An 11,724-nucleotide genomic window follows, 5' to 3' on the forward strand; every position below is an offset into this window, starting at 1 on the left:
AATTTCCTCTTGTCTAGACCCAATGTTTACATTCATGGAATCACTAAGTTAGAAGACACCATGAGAGCATCCAGCTCAAGCATATTCCATCTCATTCTATTTACATATTTTCACTATCATTTTCCTCCTAATGGTTCATGTATTGGTTCTTCTGGGGATGATATTGTTCTTGGTTCAACACAGTCTATATCAGCCTTCCTTGATTAAATCAGGTATATAATGAAATATTCAGTCTCTATGGTAAAATATATTTTCCATTTCTTCATAGAAAAAAACCCCAAGCATGAAGATTCTACTTCTGCTTATAAATATCCTTGGAATAGCTATTGCTTCTCCGGTAAGTGTACAACAGATGAGGAATACTAATATCTGATGATTAAGGGCACACACCTATGCATTTTTACAAAGGAAAACATCCTACAACTTCTGCCATAGCTGATGGGAGGTAAAGCCTGACATTTCTATAGAACTACTTTTTTCCCACCCTGGATTGTTGACTATCAATTCATACATAGCATAACTCTAGTTCTCACTGAAGCACTAAGTGCTCTATGCCCCTCGAGATTTTTGGTGGGGATCATGTGATGTTTGTACACGGAAATTTTCTGCACATAGAAAACTAGCATGTTAGGGACATGTATTCTAGCTTAATCTTCGTTTGACTGCATTCTTTCTATCTAACAATATTGTTGGAAGCTGTTTGGGACTTCCACTTCCAGAAGTCCATGACAGCATGGCTGGTAGTCAAGAATGCTGGGAAATCCAGAACATCTGGAGAGACACTTAATATGTCTCTAGTGCTCTCAATGGGCACTTTATTGTAAATTTTGTTTCCTGAAGGTAGAAAGCTTGGAAAGCACTGGGGTAATGCAAAATACATATTCAACAGTGCTCCTCCCAGAAGAAAATTTAGGCACTTGGGATTCAGAGGAAAGGAATGGAGATATTAAAGATAGTGCTGTGTGAGGAATCTGGTCAGAGTGGTCAAAATCTGGTGGATTGGCCTGGCTTGGTCCCCTGGATCCTGGCCCATTCACTCACTTTGATGTGAATCGAGCCAGCATGTTCTCTTGCGCTTTTAAGGCAGGCTGAAGTTTGTGTATTTTGGCTTTTCCAAACCAGGGAAAACAGAGAGCTTAGGCTATTGGGCCATGTAGAAGTTAAATAAATACATTTTCATACGCTTTGCTCACAACTTGAGTACATTTTGGCAAAAATTTTCACGATTCACCCAAATTGCCTCTGAACTTCATGCAAGTTGAGCCCAATATTTATGCAAATCCCTGGCTTAATGACCCAGCCAATACAAATCAAGGTCCACTTCAAAAGCAGGAGCGGAGATCCTTCCCCCAGACTTTGCCAACTTTTGGACTCAGGAAAACAAGATGCCAAAAGCCCACTGAGTGCGAGAGTTTTTCCGTGCTATTTATCCCTAGCGAAAGGGCCACAAATGACCTGACCCAAAACCTGTTCTGGGCCCAGGAGATGCAAGGCAGAACTCTCAGCCCAAAACGTCAGCCTTGTTTGTGTTCATTTTAGTGAAGCGCACAGACTTAGACTTTCTCTGAAATAAATGAGTACAGATGAATCAGAGCCATTCAATTAAATAGCCTGGTAGACTCTTCTGTGCTTTTTTGAGTGCCTTATTCAATTTCCAGCCCTTGAAAAAATGCAAGAATTAATGCAACAGCACACAATGAGAAATTCAGAAATTATCAAGACCCTTATGAAACGTAAGACAAAAGGGCAAGCCAGAAGAAATGGTCCTAAACTTAAATGAAAGTACTTCAAAGTGATTCAAGGTTAGAGGACTTAAGAAGTTTCTATTGCAGCTGTCTGTGGGTTCTTTCACCGTTTTGCAGGCTGAATCCATTTGTGTTTGGACCGATGTTTTCCTTCAATCTGCATTCCAGTGTTCTTTTGGTGAAGGGCTGTCTAAGAGCTTTGTCATGGGTGCCACAAATGGTGATTCAGTGCAGCACTGCAAACAATTTGAAATAAGCTGGAGCTGAACTGCAGAAAGTTCCATTGTTTTGCTACTACAGGCACACTCGACCTGATTCAGGAAAGATGTGATTCAGACATCCCCTATTTTCCACTGCTCTCTCTCCATCTTCCTGTTAGATCAGCCCAGGCATTTTGATGCTTGAGATGTTGACTGTTCTTCTAATGCTTGTGGTTAGATAATGCCCACCACACCTGAGAAAAGAAACTAGTTTAGGGGGCTCAAAGACAGGCCCAGTAGAATACATAGCTCTGTCCTTAAGCAGAGGGGAAATACAGGGGGCTGAGGACAACAAAGCCAGGAGCTACCGCTGCTGCTCATTCTCCAGCCATCGGCTGCCTGAGGAGGTGGCCCCATTCTGCCTAACGGTAGGGCCAGCCCTGCTTTCTCAACTACTGTTTCCATGCTCTTCCACCATCCTTCCTGGGCAGCTACTAAAAAGAGATAAAACAGAATACAAAATACAACAATTGCGAACATAAAGTTACATAAAACAGCAGCTACAAGTGCAGCAGCACTGTAGAAGTTCTGAAAGACCTCCTCTCCCCCCAAAAAACCCCCATATTGACCTGCTGCAGCCAAGATACTGCTAATGCTGGTAACAGGAAGCGGTGTGAGGGGGAGACCATAAAAACTGTGGCTCATAGTCAGGGCCGTCTTAACGCCTGGGCCTGATGGGCACTTGCCTGTGGGCCTCATACTAATCTGTGCATGTTAACACTTGGAAAATTGGAAAACTTCCAGAATTAACAGTAGTTGTAGTTGTCGTAGGGGCCCCAGTACACTGCTTTGCCCGGGGCCCATCATGCTGTTAAGACGGCTCTGCTCATAGTAACAATTAAGGTCTCTTAACATATATGTTAGCATCGGGAAAAGCAAAAGTCTTAATGGAAGATTGCAGAATTTAAATCCTCTGTGCAGCGGGAAGAGTCCACTGGTGCCAGTGATATGGACAAAGCCCTTGCAGAAACCAATGGTTGCACCATAATTTATTTATTTATTTATTCAACTTATTTATTCAACTTATTCATTTATTCAACTTATATTCCACACTAATTAGTCCAAAGGACTTTCTAAGCAGAGTACAAAGAAGCAAAAAAACAGCATTATACAATAAGAAACACACACACACACACATGTAATAACAATATGCAATAAAATATATGCAATGCAGCTGGTTAAAGCTATATGTTAAAACTAAAGAACATTATGAAATTATATACCTTAAAACTGAACAGTACAAAATCAATTATTGATTATTAATCTGTTGTGCTAACAAGTGGTTATTCATTTATTTATTATATTTACATCCCACACTTCTCTCTGCATGGAATCAAATTCTCCTCCTCTCCATTTTATCTGCACAACAACCCCTGCGAGGTAGGCTAGCCTGAGAGCCAGTAACTGTCCTACTGAACTTAATGGGCAAGTGAGGATTAGAACCCGGATCTGCCAGGTTCTGTTCCATCACTGTAACCACCGTGCCATCTGGTCTCTGCAAGTGCTATTGATAATGTGCAACTGTTGATTTGCACGAACAACATCAGATGCCCCCCAAGATATTCCTTTGGGATGTACTAATTGTCACCTTCGATTTTCATGTTATTCCTTTATGGCAGATTCAGAGGACTGAATTTCTACCCAGAAGAGGCCACGGGAAGGATACTACTTCCATCCACGCATATAAAGGAGTCTTAAAAACTGATTCTGCTAATGAAAATGGGCACCAATGGAACGGAGGCATTGCTCTCCAGGAAAGGGAAATAAGTCTTAATCACACTGTTCTTGCTGTAGAAGGAACTACAGGGGATACGACTGATCCCCAAAGGAGTTACCACCATGAAAGTGAGAGCCAACTTCTCCATGAAGGCACCAACCTTACACAGACCTCAGGCAACAGCTGGCATGACACGCAGGAAAGCAGGTACATGTATGCTAATTTCCCAAAGCAAGCAGTGGTTAGCAACCAACATGCAGACCGATACAGAAAGGCTAGCAACCCCAGGCATGTTGACAATGAGCATTTGGGAGAGGGAAACACAATTCACGGTCCAGGATCAGCAACAACAGAAGTTGACATTGTCCACAAGGCAGATATCTCTGTTGACAAACTGTACCTCAAGGGCTTCGATGCTGGTGATGACCTTAAAGCAAAGGAAAACAGGGGAGCACTCCACAACCACCATTATAATTCTGACAGCTATGTTTTAAATGATGGAGGCATGCAAGGAGATGACCCAGGTTTTGCTGATGACTCTGACTCTAAAGAGGGCCAGAGCAATTCTAGCCAGCAGCATGGGGAACCAGACAGTCCGAGTGACTCAGAGGAGGAAGGATCAAAATGGTCTGGCCCTTCAGAAGGCTCAAATGGATCCTCTGATCCCAGCAGCTCCAGTGACTCTAGCAGTCCCAGTGTTTCTAGCAGTGCAAGTGGTTCCAGTGATTCCAGTAGTTCCAGTGATGCCAGTGACTCCAGTGAGTCTTCTGAGTCCAGCAGCTCCAGTGACTCCAGTGAGTCTTCTGAGTCCAGCAGCTCCAGTGATTCCAGTGACTCCAGTGAATCTTCTGAGTCCAACAGCTCCAGTGATTCCAGTGACTCCAGTAAGTCTTCTGAGTCCAGCAGCTCCAGTGATTCCAGTGACTCCAGTAAGTCTTCTGAGTCCAGCAGCTCCAGTGATTCCAGTGACTCCAGTAAGTCTTCTGAGTCCAGCAGCTCCAGTGACTCCAGTGACTCCAGTAAGTCTTCTGAGTCCAGCAGCTCCAGTGACTCCAGTGAGTCCAGTGAGTCTTCTGAGTCCAGCAGCTCCAGTGACTCCAGTGAGTCTTCTGAGTTCAGCAGCTCCAGTGATTCCAGTGACTCCAGTGAGTCTTCTGAGTCCAGCAGCTCCAGTGACTCCAGTGAGTCCAGTGAGTCTTCTGAGTCCAGCAGCTCCAGTGACTCCAGTGAGTCTTCTGAGTTCAGCAGCTCCAGTGATTCCAGTGACTCCAGTGAGTCTTCTGAGTCCAGCAGCTCCAGTGACTCCAGTGAGTCTTCTGAGTCCAGCAGCTCCAGTGATTCCAGTGACTCTGGTGAGTCTTCTGAGTCCAGCAGTTCCAGTGATTCCAGCAATCAAAGCGATTCCAACAACTCTAGTGATTCCAGTGATTCCAGTGACTCTGGTGAGTCTTCTGATTCCAGCAGCTCCAATGATCCCAGCAGTCAAAGTGATTCTAGCAGCTCCACCGACTCCAGTGAGTCTTCTGATTCCAGCAGCTCCAATGATCCCAGCAGTCAAAGTGATTCTAGCAGCTCCACTGACTCCAGTGAGTCTTCTGAGTCCAGCAGCTCTAGTGATTCCAGCAGCTCCAGTGATTCCAGTGACTCTGGTGAGTCTTCTGAGTCTAGCAGCTCCAGTGATTCTAGCAATCAAAGTGATTCCAGCAGCTCCAGTGAGTCTTCTGAGTCCAGCAGTTCCAGTGATTCCAGTAGTCAAAGTGATTCCAGCAGCTCCAGTGACTCCAGTGACTCGAGTGAGTCTTCTGAGTCCAGAAGTTCCAGCAGTCAAAGTGATTCCAGCAGCTCCAGTGATTCCAACAGCTCCAGTGATTCCAGTGGTGCCAATAGTTCTAATGGCAATAGAAGCTCCAGTGACTCCAGCAATGCTGATCATTCCAGCAGCTCCAGATAACAGTTTGAGAAGTCACTGAAATAGTACCAATGATACCAATAGGCTTCAGTGCCACGGACAAAGTTGCAGGGCAGCTGTTAACAAAATCAGTCCAGACAGTAGGACTGCAGGCAAAACTGTGATACTGAAATGAGTAGTGTGAACAGTGGCCACAGTATTGAGGCAACAGTTTGGTAGAGTAACTTTCATTATTGTTATGGTGGCTGCCTCACTCCACTGGGACCGAAAAGCTGATAAGATTATTCTACTTCAAGGTGAATTCCCAACCATTGGCATCTTCCATTACAAGAGGGATGGCAAGGAATGTAAATTTGCAGAGATTCTTGGAAAACCCAGGTCACAGAAACTAATTAGAACCCAGTGTATATTCACACAATCTAGGTGTGTTCCACAGTTTAAAAAAATCCCTCTTTTTGCAGATCAAACTAGAAATTATAGCTGTGTGATAAGTATTTTCCAGGATTCTTTGAAGGAAGCCATGACAGTTAAGGTGGCATAAATCCAAACCAGGCATGAAGTGTGATTCTGCATGCAGCAGAAGCATGACTGATGTTGTCCCCACACTCATCATGTGTAAGAGCAGCCCCAGACCTCATGTCCATGTATCCTTGCGCATTAATGAGCTCCCTTATGGCAAAAGGTTCTGCTATTAGAATGATACCTTAATACAAGCCTTGGATGCATAGAGATGTCCTCAAATTGCTACAGGCAGGGAAACTAGTCCGTACTGAAGATGATAGTCACATCCCCTCTCCCTTGTATTTTCTGCGGGTTTTTGGGCATTTGTTTTCTTAACTTATTTTGGGGATTGTGGTTTCCTTTTTGAGCTAGGGTGTGGAAACTTGAGAAAACAACAAAAGCTGTGTGCTGAAGCTGTTGAAAGGGTGACTCCAGAGGTTGCTGCAAATTTCTTAGCAAGAATGGTGAAAACATCCCTTTCAACAGGCCTATGAAAAGTAATAAAAAAATTAAACATCCAGATTTCGGCTATCAAAAAAGGTCATTTGCACACTTGGTTGTCTGTTTTTCAAAGCTGTGCCAATGGGATCCTACAGTTTGCTTTCATATCTATATCCATAGATTCCATGCAATCATCAACCCAGTTAGAGTCCTGGGAATTGTTTTAACCATCCTTCTAATCACAAAGCAGTGAGGAGGAATGAGAGACCAATGAAGATAGCATCCAAACATTGCAAAAAAGTCTGAGGATGGAACTGAACATTACAAAGAAGACTGGACTGGGGGAATGTCTACTGCTCCCCTTTGGGAGCAGGGGAAACATTTTCTTACACTGATTAATACAGAGCAATAAACCTTTCTTTTCCAGAGGTTCCATTCTTGTTTGTGGCGTAAATTCCACAACAAGTATTTTTGCAGAGTTGGTTAGTTCCTTCATTGTGGATTTCATGCCTCTCACCACCAGGAAATCAGTATCTGCATTGGCATTCTTGGGTACAATCTGTCCAGCAGGGAATCGGGCCGACTGCAACCAAGGGTTCCAGAGTCCTGTGCAGAACCACCAGGGCAATCCAAGGGAAGCTGGTGACTCACTGGGGTTCATCATCCACTGCAACCAGCACGCAGAGCTGGATGGGAGCTATCCGTGGTGCTGAACTCTACCCCCACTCCCAGCAAGTTTGCTGCTTCATAGCACCATGGATAGCTCCCATGAAGCTCAAAATAAGAGCTGCTATGGACAAGGAGGCCGAGTGAGCTAGGAGCCTCGAGATGCCTTCCTTTGCGTGCCCAAGAAACCACTACTTATCCCAATTTTATTTCTTATTTTTTCTTAATGGAAGCTAAGATTGTTTCATAGTGATCTGGGAGCCTCTGGGCACTTAATTTCTCATAAATGTCTCAAGGCAGGTTGTTGTCCAGGGGATTTGATGTTTGCATAATTGCATGGATATTTGAACTGCCTTTGTTGAACTCTTTGCACCACTATAGTTATGCATACTAGTATACCTTGGTTTCTATAAAATATAATACTATTTTATTCTGATTCAATAAACATTAATATGTATTTCTCTTTTGTTCTGCTCAATAACTGAAGCTTTCCGGGAAATGCATAGCAATTCTCAAAACACAAAACAACACAAAACAACATTAAGAATTCAGTATACAGGTGTAATGTTTTATTTTATTCCTCTGATGTTTTTATTTTGTTTTTGATTTAATGGAATCTATAATTAAATTAGTGAATAAAATAAAGACTATCTGTCCTTTGTGACTGTTTATACCCATTCATGACAGCCATCTTTTGCTTGTGTCCAAGACAATTTCTCAAATTTCTAAATATGACTGCAGGCCCAAAAGATTGCTTGCTTCCGATCAGGGAGAGACAGCCTGATACTCTCTTGATGCTTTGGACTATAACTCCCATCAGCCACCGCCAGAAGGGCCAGTGGTTGGAGATTATGAGACTTGTGGTCTGAAACATCTGGACAGCACCAGGATGCCTGCCCTTGTTACAGAAAAACAGGGGGAAAGTTAACACCTTTAGGAAAGAGGAGATGCGGCAAGAAGTCCTACTGAGAGGACATGATCATGGATTGTCTGCAAGATGCAAAGCCCTCTCATCTTACTTGGCTTGGACAATTGTTGCTGGGAAGATGGGCTTGCCTCATTTTTGTGTCCAGTGATGTTTTTAAATTGCATCCTACCTCTTGTTTCTGCAGAGGGAAAATTCTGATTCCAGTTGGTGATTCTGCAGCCTCTCAGCCTCTGCCCTGTCCTGCCGCTGGCTGTAACTGGGATCGGACGTGTCTTCTGCTCCACTGCCACTGGCAGAGCCTCTCTATCAGATGAGCACTTCCAGCTCAACCCAACCCTGTCCCACCAGAGACTGCAATTGGCGATAGGGCTGCATTACAGGATAATGCCCAAGGCTAAACCATTGCAAAGGTTGGCACAGTGTCTAGAGAGCAGGCTTGGTCCCCTCCTCTCGATAGTCAAATTCAAAGTCATCCAATGAAATTGATTAGCAGAAGATGGAGCTCAGAGAAGAAAAAAGAACTTATTTCACACCATGCACAGCTAATTGGGCTCTGGTACATTTAAAAAGGGGTTGAGATGAATTCATGGAGAAGAGAGCAATGAATGAGGACCAGCTGTGAACCAAGATGGCTAGTAGAACGTCCAGGTTCAGAAGGAGTGGAGCACTGAATACGAGCTCCTGAGGGTCATGGTGAGAGTTGCTGCCCTGCATTCTTTGCAGTCTTCTCAGAATGGATCTGGGAAAGCAGGCCCTAGATGGATGTCTGTGGTAGTTCAAGAGGCTGTAACTCACTTCTCATGCGGCTGCTATTTCAAAACTGAATCTCCATTCTCTATAACAGGGTTGCACAGTCCAGGACAAAATCCCGTCTGTCTAGACACCTAATCTGCTTCCAGTCTCACCCAAATGCACGCATCCCCTTCCCATGGCCCCTATCATGACTCCAAACATTAACTGTGATCTCCCAGCTTCTGCCCATTTGCCCCCTTTCTAAATGGTGGAAATGCCTTGCCAAAGGTGCAGTAGGCACATTCCTGATCACTATGTACAGGTATGAAAGCTGCCAGGAAGTAAACATGGTGTTGGAGGAGAGCTTTGTGAATACCCAAGCTGACAGAATGACGAACAAGTGGATCCTAGATCAAATTGAGCCAGAGCTTTCCCTAGAAGCAAAAATGACAAAACTGAGGCTGTCCTACTTTGCACACATCATGAGGAAGACAAAACTCCCTGGAGAGAACAATCATGCTAGAGAAAGTCAAAGGCAGAAGACAAAAGGAGAGACCAAATAAGAGATGGATGGACTCCCTAAAGGAAGCCACAACCTTGAATTTAGAACAGCCAAGCAAGGATACCATGGATAGAACATTTTGGAAGAGTTCCATCCATAGGGTTGCCATAAGCTGAAGATGACTAGATTGCACAAAACACAGCAAGATGTAGTTACTAGTGGTAAGAGCTGCAAGGTAAACTATGTCAGTATTTTGGTCTTTACTCCTTTGACTTTGGCCCTGCCCCTTTTCCCCACAGTCCTGTCCACCACTGGAATGAGACTCCCACAAAGCTTGTCCAAAATTGAACCCTTCCCTGGGCTAAAAGAGACTCTACACACCTGTTTTAAAACATATAATTCTGCCGTGAGTGATGCCTCTTTTCACTACCTGCAAAGTGACAGAACTAACTTTGGAAAACCTCTGTTTCCCCTCATTGGCAATTCTAAAGCTTCCCTTACTACATAAGCCCACATTCTCTTTCCTGCCCCTTCATATTTTTCTTACTAAAATGCTTGGAAAAGTAACTTATTCAAGGACTTATATACAAGGCAGATGTATGCACAGCTTTCCCAATCTGCTGGATTGGTTTGCTAAATTACATTTCCCCTGAAAAATGTTTCTCTGGACAAAACCTTCCCTCTGTCTCCTCCTTGTTTCAGCTCCCATACGAGTCTGAGGTTTGCTGCCACCACCATACATTTAGTGGTGATCCTTGGCAAGTTGGCACCGATCCATTGAGGTTTTGATAGAGGAAGACAGCAGTATTGGTGTCAGGACTTTACCCCAATGTAATCCTTCTAAATGCCCCACTCTCCCCAAGAAGAAGCACCACCCGGTTTGGAAAGCTAGAGTCAAGAAGAGTAGTGCAGTTTTCAGCCACTGTTCCTAAGATGCTGAGAAACCTGTCTTCTTATTGCAAGGGTACACAACCTTTTTGTCCTGTGGGCCGCATATCATATTGGCTCAGGGACCAGAAGGCTGTATGCATGCATGCACACTTACTGCTGATCTGGATATACACGAGGGTTCTTCAAAAAGTTTCCTTACTTTTTAAACTCTATGTATTAAGAATTTCAAAAACAAATTACATCACTTTTCTACATAGACACCTTCCTTTGCATTTTCCCCAGCGCATTACCAACTTTTTAATGCCATCAGCAAAAAATACATAAAATATATTTATAAAATATAAAAGTGCAGAAACGTTTTGAAGATCCCTCATATTATTCTTTTGAGAAAATCGGGTGGTAGTGAGTCAGTGAATCCAAGTGGGGGAAACACGTAAATAATGTCCTGGGGAAACACACATACCCCTTGAGTTGCTGTCGTGCACCTTTGTTTTATTGTATATTTCTACTTCCCAGTATCTTGATAACTTTACTTGGAATTCCTCCTGAACAGAGATTTATCAGCAATCCAAATAATATATCCCTCTAAACCTGAAAAGCATTCCCCTTTTTAATCTGGTATTACTAATTCCTCTGCCAGATTGAACCACAGTTATACAAGGGTGTTTGCCCAATCCTTTGTTATACGCCTAAGTCCTTCTCTGTTTGAAACAGAAGCAGAGAATAAAAATAGATAAATAATAAAATGAAAAATAAATCAAAGGACTAGCCCCAGTATCCTCCTCTCCCTTTTGTCCCCACTGTGCAAAATTCAGGAACAAGTCTATCTCAAAAAAGTTTTCAGTGTTCTTCCTACCTTCCTCTCTTTAATGTTTCCCTTTTCCCATCAGTTAGGTCAACCTGCCCCATGATTTCCCAGCAACCTGTCTTACATTTTGTTTGGAAAATTGGTTTCACTAGATGACAATCTCTGTTCCCCATCAAAACTTGAACAGGAATTACGGTCTTGTTGATTCTTGACTCTTGATTCATGAGCATAATGTGGAGAAAAGTACAGAATGGAATTATCTGTCTATTTTACTTCTTGATTTTGCTTTTTAAAAACAACAACAACAAAAGCTTTAAGCTCTTTCTGTCCCAGATATGAAGAAATGTGAGAATATGGGTTAATTCATCGCAAAGAAGAACTGAATCAAAATTCTCATTCATCTGAAATGGTCCAATTCAGTTCATAGAAATGAGAGGATCATGCTGTACCTTTCATAAAGTATAATGAGTCTGGCTGAAATATCCTGGGATTCAAACCCAGACTTTAAATGGCTAATTACTCATATTCCTGAAACTGGATGAACAAAATTGTCTTTTCAGGTTCCTTCCACATTCAGTCTTTTACTATCTCAAATTCTTTCTTTCCTGAATATGAAGACATTTG

The 11,724-nt window shown here is 43.0% G+C and overlaps 1 protein-coding gene across 1 annotated transcript; it reads left to right on the forward strand.

Moving 5' to 3' along the window:
- The first annotated feature begins 283 nt into the window (after window positions 1-283).
- Window positions 284-5,673, forward strand: LOC123022635 (dentin sialophosphoprotein-like). The gene is made up of 2 exons (XM_044428491.1): window positions 284-337; window positions 3,625-5,673. Exons 1-2 carry the CDS (start codon window positions 284-286, stop codon window positions 5,671-5,673), a joined length of 2,103 nt encoding a protein of 700 aa, XP_044284426.1.
- Window positions 5,674-11,724: the final 6,051 nt, after the last annotated feature.

Source organism: Varanus komodoensis, unplaced genomic scaffold (genome assembly GCF_004798865.1).
Source record: "Varanus komodoensis strain SLA01 unplaced genomic scaffold, ASM479886v1 scaffold2, whole genome shotgun sequence".
Lineage (NCBI taxonomy): Eukaryota > Metazoa > Chordata > Lepidosauria > Squamata > Varanidae > Varanus > Varanus komodoensis.